General features: G+C 42.1%; 1 protein-coding gene across 1 annotated transcript in view; it reads left to right on the top strand.

Moving 5' to 3' along the window:
* The window catches only part of CCL28 (C-C motif chemokine ligand 28), a 36,333-nt gene extending 15,109 nt beyond the window's left edge, over window positions 1-21,224 (top strand). Inside the window, exons 4-7 of the mRNA XM_030328371.1 lie at window positions 2,491-2,670; window positions 2,786-3,007; window positions 13,414-13,540; window positions 20,542-21,224. Coding sequence (XP_030184231.1) covers window positions 2,491-2,670; window positions 2,786-3,007; window positions 13,414-13,540; window positions 20,542-20,734 — 722 coding nt within the window. The 3' untranslated portion in view covers window positions 20,735-21,224. The remainder of the gene's footprint in view (window positions 1-2,490; window positions 2,671-2,785; window positions 3,008-13,413; window positions 13,541-20,541) is intronic.
* Window positions 21,225-24,932: the final 3,708 nt, after the last annotated feature.

Below are 24,932 nucleotides of genomic sequence, written 5' to 3' on the forward strand. Positions count from 1 at the left end.
AAAAAAAAATAAAAAAAAAAAGGAAAATAATTTTAATAGCATTATAAGCCTTAAAACAAGATAAAATGAAATAGAAGACATGAGAGCTTAGTTCAGCTCAAGAGACATTTATTGAGCACGAATACCAGGCACTGTTCTGTGTGGTGTGGGCACACAGATACACTGAGGGAGCTCACAGTCAAAAGACATAGTCCTTGGGGCGCCTGAGTGGCTCAGTCGGTTAAGCAGCCGACTTGGGCTCAGGTCATGATCTCGCGGTCCGTGAGTTCGAGCCCCGCGTCGGGCTCTGTGCTGACAGCTCAGAGCCTGGAGCCCATTTCAGATTCTGTGTCTCCCTCTCTCTGACCCTCCCCTGTTCATGCTCTGTCTCTCTCTGTCTCAAAAATAAATAAACATTAAAAAAAATTAAAAAAAAACCATAGTCCTATCAACCCTTCATTTTATACACGGTAATGACAGGAAAGCAAAGGATGTTGTGGCACCACGGACTCACATAAGGAAACAGCAAGACTGGGTGAAAGGAGACTTGATGAGGTCTTGAATTCGGGCAGTGGTAACAGGGATGAGAAGGTGGGGGACAAATCTGAGAAACGTCACAGAGAGTAAAATATACAGAAGTTTGTGACTGGCTGTGGAGTGCCAGAGGATGGCGTGACACTTGGGTTTCTGGCTTGGGTAGCAGTAAATGACCTTTCAGTGAGACAAGGAAAGGAAGGATGTTTCAGTGGTAGGAAATAATGTCTTCAGTCCGGGATTTATTGAGTTATCTACAGCCTGTGGACTATTCGGATGTATGTTCAACAGCAGTGGACGGACACCTGGGTGTCTCAGTTGGTTGAGCATCCGACTTGATTTTGGCTCAGGTCATGATCCCAGGGTGGCGGGAGTAAGCCCTGCGTTGGGCTCTGTGCCGAGCATGGAGCCTGCTTAAGATTCTTTCTCTCTCCTTCTGCTCTTTTCCCCCACTCATGCTCTCTCTCTCAAAAAAAAAAAAAAAAAAAAAAAAAAAAAAAAAAAAAAAACAACAGTTAAACATACGTCAGGATTACTGGCATAAAGGGTAAAGTAGATAAAGATATTTAAAAGTTACCGACATAGGTAGTAATTCAAAGCATGAGATGTGAATGGAAAGAAGAGTGGAAGGTCAAGGATGGACCTTTGAGGAATAACTGTTGAGGAGAGGAGGGGTTCAAGAGCAGAGAATGCAATTTCTCAGTATTAGGAGAATTAGGAGAGATGCGTATTTTGTTAATCTGGGATATGGAAAATTTCCAGGAAGGAATGGGTACCAATGTCACGTGCAGAAAGGAGGTCCTGTAAGATAACGTTAGAAAAACATCTGCTATTGGAGGTATCCTGAGGGCAGGTACCATGACTTACTAATTTTTGTATATTTAGTGCTTAGAACAATAAAAGACACAAGGTAGGTACTACACAAATGCTTATGGAATTTTATTGACCTATCACTTTCATTAGTAAAATGATGAGTTTATTCAAACCATTCAAACTCAAAAACGTTTGAGATAGTGTCGATATTTTCCCAAGGGAGTTTTTCCTTGACCTAACCCAAGCTAAATTTTCAGTAAAAAAACAAAATAAAGAAAGAAAACTTATCAATCCAAGGAAGGAAGGGGGGGGGGAGGATGATAAAAAGAAAACAAAAAAATAAGGCGAATAAGTAAATTTAGCCAAAAGGTTAGTGTCACAATATTAATAGTAGAAAAGTAGAATTTAGGCAAAAACTTGCAGTAGGACTAAAGGAATTTTACAGAAGGATAAAAAGTATCAGTTCACCAAGAAGGTACATTTAGACCTGTCATGCAAGTGCAGGGTCAAATTTTGTTTTTTTTTAAATTGTAGGAAGGCTGACCATTGAACACCCTAGGAGTAAGGAGCCCTACTTCACCCTCCCCTAGAGGAAAATCCCCACATAACTTTTGACTCTCCCCAAACTTGACTAATAGCCTACCCTTGACCAGAAGCCTTACCAGTACCATAAACAGCTGATACATATTTTGTATGTGACATGTATTATATACTGTACTCTTAAAAGTAAGCTAAAGAAAATGTTAAGAATACCCTAAGGAAAGTATATTTAAAGCACTGTATCAAAAAGAAATCTCTGTATAGGTGGACCCACACGGTTCAAGCCTATGTTTTCCAAGGGTCAACTGTGTTTTATTCATCATTTTTTTGGTATAAACTTTTGTTTTCAAAAATATTGCCTGAAAATATTATTTATCTCAATTACGGAGTTTTTTGGGCGTGCATTTAAATTTTGTCCGAGGCTACCGCTTCACTCCAATCCCGGTTGTGGTCCAGAAGGATACTTGGGTGCATCTGAAAAATAGAACTCCAAGTGATATATTGCAAACGGGGACAGAATCGGAAGAAAAAAAATCTGACATAATCTCGACACCAGTGTGAGATTTTTAACATACCCACCTCGGAAACGGACAGATCAATCAAAAAACTAAAAATTTCCCGCAGCTCTACGAAGGGCAGCGGCCGGTAGCCCAAGCCGGAGCTGGGTGCTCCGGGCCTCAGTCCGCGCCGCCCAAGCGCGGCCTCAGGACGCTGGGGGCGGAGGCTGGAGTCGCCAGCGGCCTGGGGAGGTCCCAGGCGACGCCGAGCAGGTGCCTGCAGTTCCCTCGGCGGCCGCCATAAGAGGCTAGCGCTTTCGGGTGCCCGTGGCCCCTCCCCTGGGCGTGGTCCTTATTCTCCTCCGGCCGCTTCTCCGCGAACGTCCTCCTCGGCGCGGCGCGCACCACCCACGGGCTAACAGAAAAGCCGCCGGGCCTCGCCAGTGGCGCCAAGTCCGCTGCGCACGCGCAGAGGCAGGAGGAGCGGCGGGTTGTGGCTCCGGTATGTCACAACAGGCACCACCCGCTTCTTGCTGCAGCCGCTCTCCCTCCTCCTTCTCGTCCTTGGGCTCGGGATCCGGTTCCAGCACCAAGGCTCTGGCTCTCGGCCTCTTCTGCTTCACGGCCGCCACGACCTCAGACACGTGAGCGTGACGACCGTAAAGCGCCGCGACGTCGTGCTTTTGTTTTTTTTCCCCATCTTTGGTTTTTGTTTGTTTTAGTTTCCTACGATGTTTCTTTTCCAAGTTCTTCGTTGAACGTTTTTTTTCGTGCGTGTGCAAATAAATGCACTTAGGCTAAATTTATAACCCACCCGTTATAATAATGAATAGCACTTACACTTTTCAAAATATTTTGTGATTTTTTTTCTTTGACCTATGAATCGAATACGTTTCTTTAGTTTCAAAACACATGATATTTGTAAGTTTATAACTATTTGGTATATTATTTAGGTTCAAGCTTTTAAACGGTTACTTCGCATAGGAACCTCCTCTTCAAACACTATTAAGAATGAAAAAGGAGCCCTGACTGGAGATAATACTATGCAACTTTGTGATGTAGAGGAGAAAAAAACCCTTTCATTCTACCCTTAATAGGTTCTTGACTGTGGTCCCTGTAACAAAAGGCATTAAAAGGGGGAAAGCATACACATCTATGTAAGACATGGGAGCCTTCATAAGGAAATGAAAACCTAAAGAAGCAGTTTGAGTCAACACATAATTAAGTGGGGCAGAGTGGTAAATTGTGGAAAAGTGATAAGACGAAGGTATTTGGGCCAGGGCGGTTAGTGACCACAAAGAGAAGAGTTAGTTTAACAGGATTTGCACAGATTTCTCTTGGCCTCAACTTCCCCGCTCACAGGGAGGGGTGAAGTGCCGCCCTCTAGTGATAAAAATGTCTCTCTTCCTCCTGGTTCAGGGAGGGCACCTTTTACTTGGGAGTTTTATCTCCTGCTTGCAGGAAAGTTAGAATGCCCTTTTTGCATTGCTAATTTTAAGTGGTTTTAACTTAATATGATAGAGTGGCACTTTTGGGGGTGGAGTTTTCCGAATGCCTTTAGTGAAATTAAATTAGAAATTGTCGATGAAATGGACAGTTTCTTAGAAGACTAAGATATCAAGATTGGAGAAGATATAGGAAACCCCCAAAAAAGCAAATAACTGTTAAATCAGAGTTGAACATGTTGCCCTCAAACAGACATCAGGCCTAGATGGTTTCAGAGGTTTTACCAAACATTGGAGGCACAGACAATCCACAAACTCTTCAAATAATAGAATAATAGAGACAGCTACCCAATGCATTGTTGAGATTAATACAACCTTAATACCCAAAACATTCAAGGTTGTTATCAGGGGATAAAAGTATGAGCTAATCTTGTCTATGAAAATAAGTGCAAAATTTTAAATAAGTAGAAGATCAAACTCAGAATCATATAAAAATTAATACATAATGACCAAGTATGGTTTATCCTAGGAAGGCAAGGAAGAAAATAGATTAATCCATTATATTAATTAAAAAATTTGTTTATTGAGGGGCGCCTGGGTGGCTCAGTCGACTTGCGATTCATGAGTTTGAGCCCTGTGTCGGGTTCTGTGGTGACAGCTCGAAGCCTGTATCCTGCTTGAGATTCTGTGTCTCCCTCTCTCTCTGTCTCTCCTCCACTCACCCTCTGTCTCTCTCTCAAAAATAAATAAACATTGGGGCGCCTGGGTGGCGCAGTCGGTTAAGCGTCCAGGTCACGATCTCGCGGCCCGTGAGTTCGAGCCCCGCATCGGGCTCTGGGCTGATGGCTCAGAGCCTGGAGCCTGTTTCAGATTCTGTGTCTCCCTCTCTCTCTGACCCTCCCCCGTTCATGCTCTGTCTCTCTCTGTCCCAAAAATAAATAAAACGTTGAAAACAAAAATTTTAAAAATAAATAAATAAATAAACATTAAAAAATTTTTTTTTAATTTGTGTATTGAGTTTACAATGGGTTAAGCAGTGTCTAGGCATTTAACAAAGTAATGGATTAAAGGAGAAAAGCCTTTTATTTCTATACAGGAATTGAGAAAGAAGAGATAAAAACATCTCTTTACCTAGAAAACCAAAGACTATCCACTCCAAACTCTTACAACTAAAAAAGTTCAGCAAAGTTGCTGGATACAAGAGCAACATAAAACAATCAACAGCATTCCCACACATCAAAAATAACTAATTAGAAAACACAGTTCTTCAAAAGACCATTCACAGTAGCACAAAACCTATAAAGTACCTAGGAATAGATGTAGGATAAGATATACAACAATATTTTATTATTTTCTTCATAAAGGTCTTGAAGGACATTGAAGAAAACCTGAATAACTAGAGAGATAATTCCGTATTTATGGATGGGAAAACAATATTTTTCAGATGTTAGGTCTCCCAAGATTTAGTTCTAAATTCAGAATTCCAACCAAAATTTCAAAGATTTTTGCAGAACTTAACAAGCAGATTCTGAAGTTTATAAGAAGGGTAAAGGGCCAAGAACAGTCAAGACAATTTTGAAGAAGAACAAGTTGGGTGGGGAGACTTAACTGTGTTAGATATTAGGATTGATTAAAAAGTCACCTTAACTGAGACAGTGTGGAACTGATGCAAAGACAGATAAATAGAGCAATGAAACAAAAGAAAGCTCAGAAAGAGACCTATGTGTATATGGGAACACGAAGATTTAAGGGGTGTATATGTATCAGTGAGACTGGGTGGTTCCGCTGTGTAAAGGAAGCAATCTTGCCAACAAAAGATCCCTCTGTACCAATATAGACAAAAGAACACAATATATTATTGAGCGAGCATTAACAGATTTACAAGCCTGAAAGTGACTATGAAGTCAGAACAGAATCATGCACATTTCATACAGGAAACAAGAAGGCTCCATGCTCAGTGTAGAGCCTGATGACCCATGACCCTGGGATCTTGACCTGAGCTGAAATCGAGTCAGACCACTCAACCAACTGAGCCACCCAAGCTCCCCAGGTTGGTAAAATTTTTAATGACTTTATGAAGTGTTGTTGAGAATGTGCACAAATGGAACTTTCATCCACTGCAGGTGGGAGTGTAAGTTGGTGTGATCACTTTGAGAGAAATTGGTCATTATCAAATACAGTAGAAGATGCATATTTCTCTGTAGTCTTCCAATTTTAGTATATGTGCTGCCAAAGCGAGTATATCCTACAACCTAGTGATTCCATGTGTAGGTCTATTCTCCTCAGAGCAGTGGTTCTCCAAGTGCGTTCCAGAATTAGCGGACTCAGCATCACCTGGGAAGTTGTTAGACATGCACATTTTTAGGCCTCATCCCAGATGTACTGAATCAGAAACCTCAGGTGGGGGAGGGATTGACAGCAATCTGGTCTAAAAAACCTTCCAGATGATTCTGGTGCACGTTTAATTTTGAGAACCACTGCCTTAGAGGAATTCTCATACAAGGCCCAGGGAGACATAGAAGACCAAGCAAAGCTTAACTTAGTGGTTTTAAAAAGTGTCAGGCTATCTGGATTCCAATTCCAGCCCCACCATTTTTTGGCCCTTAAATCTGGAGAAAGTGATGTAGCTTTTCTGTTAGTAACCCATCTGTGAGATGGAGGTAAATCTAGTACCTTCTGCATATAGTTGCTGTGCATGAATTAATTCACATATGGCAGTGGCTGACACAGAGTAAGCACTCAACAAATGTAGCCTCTTATTATCATTAGGATATTTATTGCAGCCTTGCTTGTTATCAGTAAAGTATTGGAAAAAGATTTCTTAAAAATAAGGCTGAAAACAAACATGGAAAAGGATTAAAATTGGTAAAATCTTGAATGGGGTGTATAGGTGTTGTATCATTCTTTGTACTTTTCTGTGTTGAATATTTTGATTTTGTTTTTTATTTATTTTTGAGAGAGAGAAGGGTAGGGGCAGAGAGAAAGGGAGACAGAGAATCCAAAGCAGGTTTCAGTGCAGAGCCCAACACAGGGCTTAAACTCACTGATTCCTTGTGGGGTTCAAACTCATGAACCATGAGACTGTCACCTGAGCTGAAGTCAGGCGCTTAACCGACTGAGCCACCCAGGCACCTCTCTCTATGTTGAGTATTTTGGAAGCAAAGGAGGAGAGCAGAGGGTGTCATCAGTTCTCTCTCCACACTTAGATTTCCACAGAAGATTGTTAAAGTAAATCATGATGTCTTCATTAAAAACATTTCCATAGGGGCGCCTGAGTGGCTCAGTCAGTTAAGCCTCTGACTGGCTGAGGTCATGATCTCACGATTTGTGAATTCTAGCCCCACATTGGGCTCTGCTCTGACAGCGAATAGCCTGCTTTGGATCCTCTGTGTCCCTTTCTCTGCTCCTCCCCAGCTTGCTCTCTCTCTCTCTCTCTTTCTCAAAAATAACTGAACATTAAAAAAAAAAGTGTCCTCGAGATTACTGAACTTGTGTTTTTGGCATATTCCTCTTACAGTTTGCACTCACAATGTATAATTTCACCAAATTTGAATATATTCTATCTTTCCCCACATTTGTGCCTTTATACTCATTGTCTCCTCCACACCTACTGCTGTATTCAAACTCTCCGTCTTTCAAGTCCCCAGCTCAAATGCTACCTCCTTGATAAAGATGTACGTGGATCTGTTATAATTTTCTTTTCTGCCTGTGAATGCAGGACACTCATTCTATTTCTCACGTAGCCCTTGCCACATTCTGCCTTATGTTAGAAGTGTTTCCCCCCTACTTTGTCTCACACTTCTTATACAGTAGCAAATTGTCTTTTAATGTGGCAAAGATTAGTATAGTCTACAAAAAATTGGAGAATGATTCAAGTATTGAGTTCAGTTTACTGAATACACACATCAGATGCTACCCATGGAAATTATATGGTCCGGGCTCCACTGGCTGGTGAATAGCCATTATGATGTTCCGAGTCCCCACCTTGTTGCTTAGTCAGTCATCCCACATGTTTTTCCCAGGATTCTCCAGTCCAAATATTCTTGATAATTCTCAAATTGTGGGTTGTAGAAAAAGGGCTTTTCCCTCTAGGAATCTGGGAGAGGTGGTCTGATAGGGTAGGGATGCTGGCCTCTCACGTGATCAGTGCCCCTACCTGCAGTATTATGGTGCCTCTTCTGGGCAGCTGCTGTTGACCCACTGCCTACTCACTGGTGGTTGCCTCCTTCCCCCAGAGGGCTGACCTTAGACCGGCAGGGAAATGCATCTACTGTTCTCATAAATCACCTTTTCAAAGAGATTCCCAGGTGGAGCTATTGGGATGACACACTCCAGAGTGTCCTTTCCAAAGCAAAAGGGCATGTCTGGGGCAGTTAGGAAAGGGGGTGAGGGTGGAGCGGAAAAAGCCTCACAATAAACCTCAGATCTTTGCTCGTTCATACCTCTGGGCCCTGCAGCTTTATTAAGCCCCCTCTGCAAAGCCTTCTTTCTTATTTGCAAAAATTTTCCCATATTTCCCTCAAGGAGCCCCTACTCCATCAGACGGGTCTGTGTTTAAATTCCAGCTCTGAAACAAAAATAGGTTCTTTCCCGTGGGATTCCATGCTTTGTGTAGTGGTGGCCCTAGGGTGGTCTTTTGGGGAAGGTGTAGTCTTCTAATCCCTGATCAGCTTGCTTCCCCAACCAAGTAACTGTATAAATTGAATTAAAACTCTGTAAATGCAGCAGAAACGCCACTGAATCCCTCTTTTCAACCTTATTGCCACCTCTAAATCTTTCCTATCTGGAAATTCTGGATCATCATTGCAATCAGAGGAAGTTGCTGACCATTCTTTGAAATGGAAATACTCTGACAGGACGCTGATCGAGAAAACCTGTAGGGGGCGCAGTTCTCCAAAAGAATCTTGGCATTGCCCTCGTCCAAACTACCCTGTTAACAGTCTACGCGGCCGAACTTTTTGAGCATTCTTCAGAGGATTCCATCTCTCCTGACTTTTTATATTTCCAGCTGCCTCAGGAGGGCACCAGTCACATCTGCCAACATGAAATAAATCTGGCCTGCCTCTTGCCTTTTGATAGTTAATCCGATTTAGGTTAAATGATCTCCAGGTGAGCCTGCCCTACCTTCATTTATGAGAAATGTAATCCAATTTACTGCTGAATTTACGTGCTTTTCTGGCTTGAAACTATTCCTTGAATTGATGTCAGCACTCCGATAACTCAAATTCCTAATCACACAGATCTGCCAGTATTTCTTAATTCCCACAATGCTTCTGAAAGTCCATTTCATATATTATAGTCGCTTGGGTCACAACTAATAGCAGTGGTCTGAGTGTTAGCTCTCTGAAGCTAGTAACTCTTCATCTGTCTACTCCCAGGGTTTAGCTAGCGACTGAGTCTATAAGAATTTACAAGTATATGTATTTGGATATTACTCTATAAGAATTCACATAGTGATTCTTATGTAGTAAGACGGTGAATGAATGGATGGATACACGAATAAACCCAAAACTTTGGGATTTTAAAATAGTTTGACTTGGAGAATAGGCACCATAGTGTAGCTGAAGAAACAATTCATTTTCGGAGATAAATACTTTAATAAATGAAAGGACAACCAATGTTCTGTGCTCCTATAGCGCTTAAAAATGGAAACAATTCACATACCATAAAATTTACCATTTTAAAGCCTACAATTCAGTGGTTTTTTAGTATCGTCACAGAATTGTACAACCATCGCTACTATCCAATTCCAACATGTTCATGTCTCCCCCAAAAAAGACCATGTACCTGTTAACAGTCCCTCCCCACTCCCTCTAACCCCCAACTCCTGGCAACAACATCCCGTCTCTATGGATTTGCCTATCCTGGACATTTCATATAAATGGAATCACACAATATGTGGCCTTTCGAATCTGGTTTCTTTCACTTGTAACCCCATTCCACTTTACACATCAATCTGCTAACGTTTGTTTTGCTATGTTATGATTATTTGCTGACCTCCCTGCCTCCCACTGGACTATTAAACATTGCAAGAGCAGAAAGTTTGCCTTGTTTATTTCAACATTTCTAATGTTCAGGACCTGGCACAGAATGGACACTCAATAAATGCTTGATCTTCCTATTCCAGTCAGTCTGGTTTATTGGTGTTTGGATGTGCCTCCATGCACACTCCTTATATGCATAACAAAATGAAAAGCCCTATACTGCATCTAGATGCAGAGCAAAGAGGCTCTCCTCCTTAAGGCTATGAGACTAGGGTCAAGGCATTTCCCTAAGGCTCTGGAGAGGATCTGAAGGCAGCACAGAGGTTCTTGTACCATAGTTGATGAGAGTCTTGCCAGAGTATCCTTGCCCTGGTCTAAGACACCAGCTTCTATGTGTTGGACTTGGACTATGTGAGTTATACAAGCAATAAAAACATTCTTTTCTCTCCTACCCCAGTGCTCTGGACACACAGTTCCTTCAACTTGGACTGCTCCACTCCCTTTCTCAATCAGGTTAATTTTTACTCCACTTTTAGAATTGAGTCCAAACTGATGCCTACCTTGTCTTTCCTATTCAGAGTTAATTTCTCTAACTTTCTGTGTTTCTATAGGACTTGGTTCAGATTTCCATAGCGTTGGAGGTTTAAAAAAATACAAATATTGCATGCCAGTTAAAAAGTTGCCCCCCCTCTGGAAGTGGTCTTTACTTATAAATTCGGGCATATATAATTCCATAATTTTTCCTCTGTGTATGTGTCACATTCTTTTTATAAAAATGGGGTCATTTATAGTTATTATACTGAAACTAGCTTTTCTCCCGTAACAATAAAACAATAAATTGTGGATATTCATATATCTTAGTGCGTACACACACACACACACACACCCCTCATCCTTTATTCCATTTGGATGTACTATTACTTATTTGTTGGTAGACATTTAGATGGTCTCTAATTTTTTGCTATAGTGAACAGCTGTGCATATGTCTTTATGACTTGTGGGAGCCTTTTGGAAGAACAGAATTCTATAAGTTCAATTATAGTGGGCTAAGAGGGTTGTATCCTAAGCATTTAATTCTAAATGTGCCTCCACTACTATAGCCTCTTGAGGACACGGACATACTGTTATATTTATTCTTGTATCCCCCACTTACTGGCATTGTGCCTAGAACATTTTACCTGCACAATAAATATTGTTGAGTAATTAATGAATAGGTGAATAAATGAATAATAATGGAAAGTTTTGATGCTCAAAAAGTGAGTCACATAAACATTCTTAACTTCATATTCAGCTCCTCTACTCCATAGTTGTGAGGGACCTGATGTTACCATGTGGACAAAGCATGGATATTGAGATTTTCCCCTATCCTAAGGGTAGGTGCCTCTATTGTTTAGAGCTGACACTATGAAGAGGTCAAAACATTTCTTTTAGCACCTAATTCAGGAGCTAATTTCTGTTATCATGAGGCTGCCACCTGCACCCACTGTCGGCTGTAATTTCTAAAAAATATTTTTAAAATTCACTGCCCACTTGGTGGACTGGGAAGCATAGGAGAATACCGTGTGCATGTGGCATGTAGGAGTTTGCAGATACATGTTTTAACTTTTTTTTTTTAATGTTTATTTATTTTTAGGACAGAGAGAGACAGAGTGCAAGTGGGGGAGGGGCAGAGAGAGAGGGAGACACAGAATCTGAAACAGGCTCCAGGCTCTGAGCTGTCAGCACAGAGCCCGATGCGGGGCTCGAACGCACGAACCGTGAGATCATGACCTGAGCCGAAGTCGGACGCTTAACCGACTGAGCCACCCAGGCGCCCCCAGATACACGTTTTAGTAGGGGATCGGATTCCCTTTCATATTTGTGTTGCCCTCCTTACATCTGGGTAACGTAAGCTCCTCCTACCTTGACCTCCTTCTCCAGTCACTCTGCACCTTAATGCATTTTGCTTATCACTGCAAGATGGATTTTCCTAAAACTCTTCTCCTTTCCCAAATCTTTAATGATCCCCATTTCATAAAAGATAAACCTCCTTAGACTGACATTCAGGGCCTCATTGGTGTGACCTCAGTCTATCTTTTGAACCATATCCCCAATAGCTTACCTTCCTAGCTACTCATTTCAAACAGTGTGGTCTATTTTTCTCCATTCCCTAAATACATCTTGGTCTTTCCTATCTCGGAATTCTTGACCATGCGCTTTATTTAGTCTTGACAAGTCTTCATTTTCTCCACCTATCCAAATTCTTAAAGATTCATCCAAGTCCTTCCCTGGTAGGAAACTTCAAACCTGTTCCAGGGACCCGTGTGGTCTCTCTCTTCTAAACTGTGTGGGACACTCTGTCAACCTCACTTCTTTCAACTCGAATCAGGTCCGTCTTCAGCCCTGCTAGCATCGTTGTCTGGAGCTATTTTTCATCTCTTCACTTGTTTTGTGTCTTTGTGTGAACTTAATGTTTTATCTTCCCCAAATACAGTGTAAGTTCTAAAAGGGAGAGACATGTCCTGTCCCAGGTCTGCATTCACAGAGCCCTCAGTGAATGTGTGTGCCTTGCTTGAGTGGATTAGCATTCTGTTTCTCTGGAATCTACAAAGAGAGCCAGGACCAGGTCGTTGTCTATTTGTTGTTTGTTGTCTTTACTTTTTGTTTTTAAATTCCAGCAGAGTTAACATGCAGTGTTGTATTAGTTTCAGGTGTATAATATCGTGATCCAGCCATTCCATACATCACCCAGTTTCTCATCACAACAAGTGCACTCCTTAATCCCCATCACTTATTTCATCGTCTCCCCACTCCCTTCCCTCTGGTAACCATCAGTTTGTTCTCGATAGTCAAGAGTCTGTTTCTTGGCTTGTCTCTCTCTCTCTCTGTCTCTCTCTGTCTCTCTCTCTTTACCTTTGCTCATTTGTTTTGTTTCTTAAATTCCACATATGAGTGAAATCATATGGTATTTGTCTTTCTCTGACTGACTTATTTCACTTCGCATTATACTCTGTAGCTCTACCCATGTCATTGCAAATGGCAATATTTCATTCCTTTTTATGGCCAAATAATATCCCATTGTATATACATATACTGCTTCTTCTTTATCCACTCATCTATTGATGGACACCTGGGCTGCTTCCATAATTTGGCTATTGTAAATAAGGCTGCTAGAAACATAGAGGTGCATGTATCCCTTTGAATTAGTGTTTTTGTATTTTTCGGGTGAATACCCAGTAGCGTGATTGATTACTGGATCATAAGATATTTCTATTTTTAACTTTTTGAGGAACCTCCATATTGTTTTCCATAGTGGCTGCACCAGTTTGTCTTCCAACCAACAGTGCATGAGGGCTCCTTTTTCTCCACACCCTTGCCAACACTTGTTGTTTCTTGTGTTGTTGATATTAGCCATTCTGATTGGTGTGAGGTGATATCTCATTGTATTTTTGATGTGCATGTCCCTGATGAGTGATGTTGAGCCTCTTCTCATGTGTCTGTTGGCCATCTGGATATCTTCTTTGGAGAAATGTCTGTTTCTATCTTCTGCCCATTTTTAAATTGGATTATTTGTTTTTTGGCGTCCAGGCCGTTGTTCTATGAATTGTAAGATGTAACATTTTCTTTCTTTTCTTCTTTTAGCCATACTTCCCATTGCCTCCAGCTGTTGCACTGAGGTTTCACGTCATATTTCCAGAAGGCTTCTGGAGAGAGTGAATATATGTCGCATTCAGAGAGCTGATGGGGATTGTGACTTGGCTGCTGTCATGTGAGTGCCCTGCCTCAGGGAGGTCTAAAACTGTCCAGTGATCATTTCTCAGCCAGTGAGCAGTAGGTTGGGAAGGCTTTGCCTGAGTGCAACATACAAGCGATCGTTCAAACGAAGGGGGGAAGAGTAAATACTCCACCTTTCCGGCACCAGGCTCCCTGGAGTGAGCACACAGTCTCTGAGTACCTGCATGTTCAGAGCCCCACACTGGCCTCCGCTGCCCCTACTGCAGTGCTGTGATTCAGGATAAATATCTTCAGTCACTGGACAATGTGCGTGACTTTTCTAAACAAAACTAGGCACACTCTGGGTAAAAGAACAAAACAAAAAGAAAAACAGAAGGTGACTCTATTTTATTTTGTGACTTTAACTGTAGCTTTTTCCAGGCAAGTATACAGGTTGCTGTCTTTTTTACTCTCTGAATTCCTCATGGGTATATACAAGGTTCAAAGAGGTAGCACCTCACACCTGTCAGAATAGCTAAAATTAACAACACAGGAAACAACAGGTGTTGGCGAGGATGTAGAGAAAGGGGAACCCTCTTGCACTGCTGGTGGGAATGCAAACTGGTGCAACCACTCTGGAAAACAGTGTGGAGGTTCCTCGGAAAGTTAAAAATAGAAGTACCCTACGACCCAGCAATTGCACTACTAGGTATTTATCCAGAGAATGCACACCCGCTGCTTCAAAGGGGCACATGAACCTCAGTGTTTACAGCAGCGCTGTGAACAATTGCCAAAGTATGGAAAGAGCCCCCTATGTCCATCGACTAATGAATAAAGATGTGGCGTATATACAATGGGATATATTTGGCTATCAAAAGGAATGAAATCTTGCCATTTGCAACAATGTGGATGGAGCTAGAATGTAGTATGCTAGTGAAGTAAGTCAGTCAGAGAAAGACAAGTACCATATGATTTCACACATAGGTGGAATTTTAGAAACAGAACAGGTGAATATAGGGGAAGGAAAAAAAAAGAGAGGGAAGCAAACCATAAGAGACTCTTAACTGTAGAGAACAAACTGAGGGTTTGTGGAGGGAATTGGGTAGGGGATGGGCTAAATGGGTGATGGGTATTAAGGAGGGCACCTGTTGTGATGAGCACTTACATATAACACTGGGTGAGAAATCACTAAATTCTACTCCTGAAACCAGTACTACACTGTATGCTGACTAACTAGAATTTAAACAAAACTTGAAAAAATGGGGGCGCCTGGGTGGCTCAGTCAAAGCATCCGGCTTCGGCTCAGGTCACGAACTCATGGTTTGTGGGTTTGAGCCCCGCGTTGGGCTCTGTGCTGAGAGTTCAGAACCTAGAGCCTGCTTCATATTCTATCTCCCTTTCTCTCTGTTCCTCCACCACTCAACTCTGTCTCTGTCTCTCTCTCTCCAAAATAAATAAAGATTAAAAATGTTTTTTTAAGCTTGAAAAAACAAACAGAAGTATAGAGATGTCTGTACCTGTCACATGCAATCAAGCATGAATGCTCATCTTTGCTCTTGATTCTGGGCTGTTGGCTCATGGTGAACCCTTTCACCCTTACCTCTGGCTCAGTTATTAAAAATTTTAGATTTCTGTGTTCTTCATGTCTCCATAGAAACTTTAAAACCAAATCTGGATTCTGACAACAATGCTGTGAGGAAGGCGTACATTATCTCCATGTCACACAGGATAGAGCTGTGGCTGAGGAGATTACACGGTTAACCTGGGTGACGTACAGCTAGAGAATGGCAGAGATGGGTTGTGAATCAGGTCTTTCCATTAGGAACACCACATGCCTCAAAGATCTCTCAAAAGTGATGATGCAACCAACCATAAAATGCTCTCTCCAAACTTCATGGATTCTGTTTAAATTCTAGTTTAAATTCCACTTATGGCTGCAGGGGGTGCTAATGAGCCATTTGGTATCCCTTCTTTTAGCTCCAAATAAGGCCATTGCTTATGCCTGAGTTCCTGAGTCACTGAGAAGCTTCTTTATTTATTCAATGAATTCAACAAATAGTTATTGATTAACATTTATGTACCAAGCACCATTCTATCCTCAGCTTGCGCTGGGGATGCACCAGTGACACAAAACAGACTATGCCCTCCTGCCGTCCCCAGAGATTCTATTCAGCTGGGTCCTACAGACCATTCTCTGAGATTTAAGATACATTTTTATTTCCCTTTCAGAGGAATCCATCCTTACCCAACTTTGAAAAACACTGCTCCAAGACAGGATTCTTAGTCAAAGGAAGAGGGGTGCCTGGGTGGCTCAGTGGGTTAAGCATCCCACTCTTGATTTTGGCTAGGTCATGATCTCACGGTTTGTGGGAAAGAGTCCTGTGTCAGGCTCTGTACTGTCAACACAGATTCTAGGATTGCCTCTCTCTCTGCCCCTCTCCCTCCCTCAAAAAAAAAAAAAAATTAGAAAGCACTTGATTTTAATTAAAGGGAAACTATGAAGCCAATATCTTGGATCTAAAAATGCTTACTGTTGGGATGCCTGGGTGGCTCAGTCGGTTAAGCATCAGACTTCAGCTCAGGTCATGATCTCACGGTTTGTGGGTTCAAGGGCCAGGTTGGGCTCTGTGCTGACAGCTCAGAGCCTGGAGCCTGCTTCAGATTCTGTCTCTCCCTCTCTCTCTGCTCCTTCCCCGCTTGTGCTCTCTCTGTCTCTCAAAAATAAACCATAAAAAAAAAAAACTTGGGGCGCCTGGGTGGCGCAGTCGGTTAAGCGTCCGACTTCAGCCAGGTCACGATCTCGCGCTCCGTGAGTTCGAGCCCCGCATCGGGCTCTGGGCTGATGGCTCAGAGCCTGGAGCCTGTTTCCGATTCTGTGTCTCCCTCTCTCTCTGCCCCTCCCCCGTTCATGCTCTGTTTCTCTCTGTCCCAAAAATAAATAAACGTTGAAAAAAAAAAATTAAAAAAAAAAAAAAAACTTTATTAAAGTACAGGTTTGTAAATTGGTCTCTCTGTGCTATAAGACAACTGAAAAATAGATTAGTTATGACCTCATCTCACATAAGATGAATTTGACTAGGTGGTGTTTTTAAATCATAAATTACAGATCTTCTTTGTTGTTTTTTTCTGACATTCAACATAAATAGATAAAAGTTCTCTTGTTTTCAAATTGTTTTACTACAGAGCATGTCTTTACTTATCTAAAATGTAGTCCCTTAACTTTGAATATATAGGTTCGAGAATAGTATTTTAGATGCAGAAAACATGGCAAGTGTTGGCAATACAACTCACAAAAAGCATTTATTATTAACCACAACTAACTAATATAAATTAGCTTATGGTGAACTCACTAGATTTCTTTTCTTTTCCTTTTCTGCCTAGAATAGGTCCTTTATTTCATACCCTATAAGTGATCATTGTAATTTTTGTTCTCTGAGAGAGGAGTTTGTTTAAATCCTTCGACAGTGACTTCATTAAAGAGCTTTGGGCAGTTTCTAAACATAAATACAGTGCAAAGTTGTTTATCTTGGGCAGAGGGCTGAGGTTTTGAAGCTCACAGATACTATCTGTTGGGAGGAAAACTTGGGGTTATTAAAGTTGTCTGGGAGGCTTGAGTATTTTTTCAGAAGTGATTGTTGAGGGGCTATTCTGCTTGGGGGAAAGGGGAAAGAAAAAAGGTTTAGGGAACAATTACAGGTTTAATCTCTATGGCGGGGCCAACCCCATCGGTCCATTGGCCGGTCCCTAGCTACTCTCTTTTGGGCAAAAGAACCAGGGATCAGCTTTATGGTTTCTTAGAGCCCAAACTCTCCACCAGAGAGTACACAATGGGGGGGGCAGTGCCCATCAGAATACCATGGAGTTGGGGGTGGCTGAGGGAGTGTGGAATAGACCATCTCCTTGTCTAGCATGATGGCCTCGTCTCTTTTTATCCTGAGATGGAATACACAGGGGACAGAGTGCAGTGTAAGCAGTCTTCAAACTTTGGGATTTGAAAACATCGTAGAATCTCGAATTTGGGAGCTGTGTTCCGGTAGCTGATCTTTTCCCATTGTATTACATTGAGAGTTTGAGGCCCAACTGGGCAGGCCTTTGAAAGGGTCCTGGGGTGCCTGGGTGGCTTAGTTAGTTAAGCGGCCAACTCTTGATTTCGACTCAGGTCATGATCTCACGGTTTGTGAGTTCAAGCCCTGCATCAGGCTCTGTGCTTGCAGAGTGGAGCCTGCTTTGGATCCTCTGCCTCCCTCTCTCTGCTCCTCCCCCACTCGCTCTCTTGCTTGCTCTCTCTCAAAAATAAATGTTAGCAAAAATTTAAAGAGAAAGAAAGGAAGGAAACAGTCTTGCATGGTAGCTGCTGCTGCCTGTTTTCCTGGGGATCTCCACTTCCCTGGTCCCCTGTCTGTGTTGCCCCCATCTGGTGCCCCCTTCAGCCCCAGTGCCTGTGCCCCTCATGGGAGTGCCTCATTCCTCATGGAGTAAGGGAATTGAGTGCTAGTTCCCTCCTGCATAACCTGCGGGCTTATCTGGTTGTCCGTGGAGCCTTTCTCCACTGGATGTCTGCTCAGGTCCTTGCTGACACCACACAGAAGGGAGAGAGTTTTAGTCCTTTGGGAAAGATAGGGGAGCTTCGACTCTTTCTTGTTCCTCCACTGAATGCTACAGCCAGGTTCTCTTCTATCACAGCCAAAGGGAAAACAGCTGGCCACAGGGAGAGGGCGCTTTCCTCTGGAAGACCTCTCAATGTAATACACTTAGAGAATGTATTGTCTTCCTATCGGGAAGCCTCACTTCTTTCAAATTAATATTCCCACATGCTGGCTTGATTATACTTCAGCTCATTCAGACATTGTCCCAACTCTCCTTCATTTTGAGTCCCCACATTAGTGGATGATCCCTCTTGGGTCACCTGGGGAAATGGCAGCCTACCTTCAAACCCCTGTTTCTTCTCCCAATAACACGACAGGAGTTCACTTGATCCAGGCATGTTGTGTATGTAGAGCCGGCAGGAACCGTGACATTTAACAAGAACTAAATGGCACCTGATGGCAAGTTAAAAGTCACAAAATGTTTTGTCACAAATTCTTCCAGTTATTAGAAACTGTGAATGCTGCTTTAGGGTTCTCCCACCCCAAGGTCAAGATGAAAACGAAAACATCTCAGGTGGGGTGTAGATCTATAGTATATTAAAATGTTACATATCATCTCCTTTCTGAAACTCTTCTCCTTTGGCCTCCATTGCCCTACACTTTTCTGATTCCCCTCTTATACTAAATGCTCTTTCTTAGTTGTTCTTACCTCCCCTTGCTCTTTTTCATCCCTAAATATAGGTATGTCCCAAGTTCTTCTCTTCAAAAAGTTTTCTCTTTGTGTCTTTAGTTATCGTACCTGCTGTCATGGCTTTGACTATATTCTCTATAAGACAACTACCCCATAACCATCTCTTTATATCTGATTACTCTCCTAAATGCAGACTTACTTTTTTTTTTTTTTTTTTTTTTTGCCTATCAGACACCTTACAAGCACCTTATGCTAGTACATTTCAAAGGGGAACTTTTCATCTCCTGCCCAGAAGCTTCAACTTCTGACCCCAACATCAATCCAGGCTTCCGGGAATGGAGTTTCAAACTCACCTTCAAACCCTTCCTCTTCCTCATCCTCCAGTGTTTGATGAGTTGATAAGTCATTTTTATTTGATTTTCCAGTTTTCTCATGTTTGGTGTTCTTGTTCTATTTCTACCGCCACCACCCAGTTCAGGCCATATTTGTCTTCTGCAGTAGCCCTTTCTTTCTTTCTTTTTTAATGTTTTAAAAATGTTTATTTATTTTTGAGAGACAGAGACAGAGTGCAAGTGGAGGAGGGGCAGAGAGAGAGGGAGACACAGGATCTGAAGCAGACTCCAGGCTCTGAGCTGTTGGCACAGAGCCCGATGTGGGGCTTGAACCCACAAACTTCGAGATATGACCTGAGCTGAAGTTGGACGCTTAACCGCTTAACTGACAGCCACCCAGGCGCCCCTGCAGTAGCCTTTGAAATGGTTTCTGTCTATTCTTTTCCTACTTCGACCTTTACCACATACTGTTTTGAGACAAATCTGTGTTCAGTCTTGTCACTTCCTTTCTTGAAAATCTTCTCTCTCTCTTCACTGCCTACCAAATAAAGTTTAAATTCTCTAACATGCCCTTTAAAAGCCTCCATCAACCTGCTGTGATGTATCTTTCCAGGCTTCTTTCTCATCACCTGCCATGCTTTATCCAGGTCATGTGCTATTCCCTAAACACACTCCCTCCTTCCTGCATCTGCACATTTTAAAAATTATTATTAAAATGTTAACAAATGCCTAGAATATTTTAGTTGATTGTTTTGTTGGAAACAAAACCAGACTGTTCTTATTTGGAACAATTTTCACTTCATCTCTATAATTAATTACTGAATTCCTACTGAACAAGGCCTTTTCAAGACAGTTCCAGACTATTCCTCCTTCAAGGAGCATAACACCACAGGACGAGGAGAAGCTTTGAAACAAAAAGTCAAATGAAAGACAGCATAAGTTAAGTGCCAGAAGAGAGGTAATGCTGAGAGACTCAAAGGGAAAAAAGGGTATTTAGCTGAGAGAATCTAGAAAAACTTTACTGAGATGTTTGAGATGGGCAGTGAGGTATGAATTGCTTTTGGTGGGTGAAGCTCGGGGTCAGGAAAGACAATCATTTTTACTACTTTCCCTCGTTCCTTCTTTCCTCCCCCTCCTCCTCCCCCCACTTCTCCTCCCCCTCCTCCTCCTCCTCCTCCTCCCCTCCTCTCCTCTCCTCTCCTCTCCTCTCCTCTCCTCTCCACCCCACCTCCCCTTCCACCCCCTCTCCCCCCCTCAGATTCCTTCTTCTCTTTTTAATACTGATGTTTGAGGAACTGCAGGCAGAGGTATAGTAAAGATTCATCCTGGTGGTACTCAGTCTCTAAAAATACACCGTGTCTAAAAGTGGGAACTGCCTAGAAGTCACTAAATTTTTACTTACTTGCACTTTCTATCCGTGATTTTGTTTTTCTTCCCTTCTCGGCAGCCTTCACATCAGGCGCAGGAGGGTCTGCGTCAGCCCGCACAGTCACATTATTAAGCAGTGGATGAAAGAACAAGAGGCCAAGAAAAAAGCTAAAGGCAACCTTTGCCACAAGAAGAAACAGGACGGCAAGAGGAACAGCAAAGGGGCACATCAGGGGAAACCCGAAACCCATGGCTATAAAACTCCTTATTAAAGTGTTTACAAATGAATCCACGCAGACAGTTCCTGAAGTGAACTTGGCCATCGGTTGCTTATAAATGTATCACATCAAATATTCCTTATTGAGAGACAGCAGGGCAAAACAAAATATGTTTTTTAAAGGAACAATTATACAGGATACAAATGTAACCAATATTATACTCATCTGAAAATGAAATGAAAAGATACTTCTCTTTATACAATGTTTTAAGAGCAGCATACAGATAGAATTTCTCCAACTTTTGTATTAGGAAGGTTTGCAAACATACAGAGAAGTTGAAAGATTAGCACAATGAATTTCACCTAGATTAATAACTGCTAATATTTTGCCACATTCATTTACTCTCTTCTCTCTTTGCTTGTGTGTATAAAACATTTTATATATAAATATGTAATTTTTTTGCTAAACCATTTGAAAACAAGTTGCAAACATCATGATACTTCACTTCTAATTTTTTTATGTTACAACTTAACATCCCTCAATAATAAAGACATTTTGTATGTATGTAATCATGTTATCAGGTTTATGTCTAAAATATTAACATTTGATGTATTCCACCTTTAAATTTCCCCAACTATTTCCAGAGCATAATTTTTTTAATTTATTTTTTTAATGTTTATTTATTTTTGAGACAGAGAGAGACAGAGCATGAACGGGGGAGGGTCAGAGAGAGAGGGAGACACAGAATTTGAAGCAGGCTCCAGGCTCTGAGCTGTCAGCACAGAGCCCGACGCGGGGCTCGAACTCATAGACCGTGAGATCGTGACCTGAGCTGAAGCCGGAAGCTCAACTGACCGAGCCATCCAGGCACCCCTCCAGAGCATAAATTTTTTTAAAAAAATTTGGTGGGGGGCGGGGGGGACCTGGGTGGCTCAGTGGGTTGAGCATTCGACTTCAGCTCAGGCCATGATCTTGCCTTCTGCTAGTTCAAGTCCTGTCTTGGGCTCTGTGCTGACAGCTTGGACCCTGGAGCGTGCTTCTGATTCTGTGTCTCCAAAATTTTTTTTACTGTTTATTCATTTTTGAGAGACAGAGCGTGAGCAAAGAGAGGGAGACACAGAATTGGAAGCAGGCTTCTGTCTCTGAGCTGTCAGCACAGAGCCCAAAGCTGGGCCTCAACTCATGAACCGCATGATCATGACCTGAGCTGAAGTCAGACACTTAACCGACTGAGCCATCCAGGCGCCCTTCAGAGCATAAATTCTGTATAGGTTTTTTAATCAATCAAGATTCACATATTGTAACTAATGTTGACATTTTTTTAGTATCTTTTATTAGAAGAAAGTCCCTCTGCTTTTTTTCTTTTCTTTCTTCCCATGGCACAGACTTTTTAAAAGAGAGTCTCGGGCAGAATCTGTTCCACATTCTGGGTTAGCCTGTTTCCTCACGACCACATTCAGGTTTAACATTTTCGGTAAGAAAGAATGCTTTCTATGTGAGTTTGTATATTTCTTATTGCATCACTTAGAGTTTGTGAACATTGGCGTTCATTTTCTACATAGAAACGTTTTAACTGAATATCACTTTAATATCACATCTAGTTCAACTACTGTTGTTTGAATTGATAAATTCTGATCCTGCTTTGCTCAGGAAGCCATCTGCTTCCCACACTGAGTTCTTGGATCAGTAGGGAGGGATCCAGAGTTGGAACCTATGTGGAATGATTTTACACTCTCCTCAACCAGGAGCCCTGTATCTTTTAACTCCTGGCCCATCTTCCCCACGCCTTGTGGGTGGATCCCCCTGTATCGCTCATCTTTTGGCCTCCTTGTCCACAGAGGCTTCCAGATGCAGAGTAAGACCTACTTTTCATAAATAACCATCAGATGGCAGGAACACAGTGTCCATTTTACCAGGTGTCCGGTGTCCTGTACCTCCCTGCTGGCCAGTTCCCAGCAGCGGTGTTGCCAGGCTGACTCGGAGGTGATAAAGGGTCACAAGGAAGTGCTGAGCCTGATGTAGGTTAAAATATCAAGTGGCTGTTGTCTGATTCCCCTCATGGACACTAATTTAGCATGTGATTTCTTTATTCTCACCAACAATCCTTTGGGCTTTGTATTGATATTTCTACTTTGTGGATGGAGAAATCTGGAGCTCACGGAGATAAAATGATTTGCCCAAGATCATGCAGGAAGTGGCAGAGACAAGCCTTGTGCCCGGGCCTCCAGACCCTCCTCGGTTCTATCACCCCCAGCAGTGAACCCTAGAAGATGTGGACAAGGAGGTGGGGCAGAGGGAGAGGAATTTAGATAAAGATCTATGTATCTGGTGCCTCACAAAGGGCTCGGAGATGCCAGCTGACAATTTTACCTGGAAGCCTGGTATTAAAACATGCTGCTACTGGCATTGCTGGTGCAGATACTGGCGACAGCTCCCTTGGTAGGTTCAAACAGGCCCCAACCTGATTTTACTGGGTTTCACACTCCTGGGCAGAGTGGAGGAGATGGCACACTGTAGCCTCTGTTGCAAAATCTCCCTCAGCAACTTGTTCTTTTCAACTTAAAGATGGATTTTGTAAAAACAAACAAAAAAACAGCATTCTTCCACTCAAATCCATCATGCTTTAAAATTTCTTTTTCAACATTTATTTATTTTTGAGAGACCTAGAGTGAGCCGGGGAGGGGCAGAGAGAGAGGGAGACACAGAACCCGAACCAGGCTCCAGGCTCTGAGCTGTCAGCACAGAGCCCGATGCAGGGTTGGAACTCAACGAAGCGCCAGACCATGACCTGAGCGGAAGGAAGTTGGGCGCTTAACCCACTGAGCCACCCAGGGCGCCCCCCCATCAGGCTTTTTAATATGCTAATATGATCCTGAGGAAAATGGTTCCTAAACGTCTTAGCCTGTTCAGGCTGCTATAATTCCAGAGACAAGGCGGCTTATACACAACAAACATATATTTCTCGGCCTCTCTAGAGGCTGGCAAATCCTGGATTCGGTATCTGGTGAAAGCCCTCTTCTGGTTGCAGACGGCTGACTTCTCCCTGTGTCCTTACAAGGTGGGAAAGACCGGGGGTGGGGGTGGGGGGTCTCTGAACTTCTTTTATCAGGCACAAAGCCCATTCATGACAGTTCTAGCCTCATGATCTCAGCACTTCCCAAAGGCCCCACTTTCCACTCCCATCCTCTTCTGGGGGTTAGATTTCAACACATGGACTCTAGGGGGACACAAATATTCAAACCACAGCACTAAATATTCCTTTTTAGCTGTGTAGTACTATCATCCAGGGTCCTCAAATTACAGGTTTTAAAAGCTGAAGAAAGCCACATTAAAGAAAAAAATGATAAAGTAATATGAGGCTAACTTAAAAATAAATCACAAGTTTTTAAATTAGTCCTAATAATCAACATTGATGAAAAGTCAGGATAAAATACAAACATTGGTTAAATGGTAAAATTTCCAGTTATAAAATATAAAAGTTTTGGAGATGAAAATTACAGCATAGGGAATATAGTCAATAAATTTTTTTTTTTGAAAAAAACAATCGGTCTCTAAGTCTCTCTGCTAACAATTTGGATTATTTAAAATTTTATCTCTCTTACCAGTGCAGATCCAGAGTTCTACACAGTTTGGGGGCAGTTATAATGACAGTAGGTTATAGGCTATATTTAAAAAAAAATTTTTTTTTTTTACATTTATTTATTTTTGAGAAACAGAGTGAGACAAAGCATGAGCAGGGGAGGGGCAGAGAGAGAAGGAGACAAGACTGTGAGGCAGGCTCCAGGCTCTGAGCAAGGGGTCAGTACAGATAGGCTATATTTTTAAAATGCAATTTTGTTGCAATGCGGGTAAGCGAAACTTTGTATGAGGACCGCTTGCCTGGAGAGCAGCCTCTTAAAGAAATTCTGTTTTATAGGCTATCACACTTTACTAAAACATTATTATATAACCATTGCTGTTATCTTTCCTATATGAATAGATCACCCAGGTTAACCCCTAAGTTTTTTTTCTGAGGTTACCTTTTTATAAAGCACTGCAAGTGTGTAGTAAAAAAAAATCTAAAGTTCAGCAGAATTTATAATTAAAAACATTCTCTCACTGTCTCCTCCCTATTTCCAGATTTACTTCTTTTTTTTTTAAAGTTTATTTATTTTTGAGGGGGGGGGAACAAGCAGGGGAGGGGCAGAGAGAGAGAGAGAGAGAGAGAGGAGGACAGAGGATCCAAAGTAGGCTCCCCACTAACAACTTTGAC

The sequence above is a fragment of the Lynx canadensis genome, chromosome A1, assembly GCF_007474595.2.
Source record: "Lynx canadensis isolate LIC74 chromosome A1, mLynCan4.pri.v2, whole genome shotgun sequence".
Taxonomy (NCBI): domain Eukaryota; kingdom Metazoa; phylum Chordata; class Mammalia; order Carnivora; family Felidae; genus Lynx; species Lynx canadensis.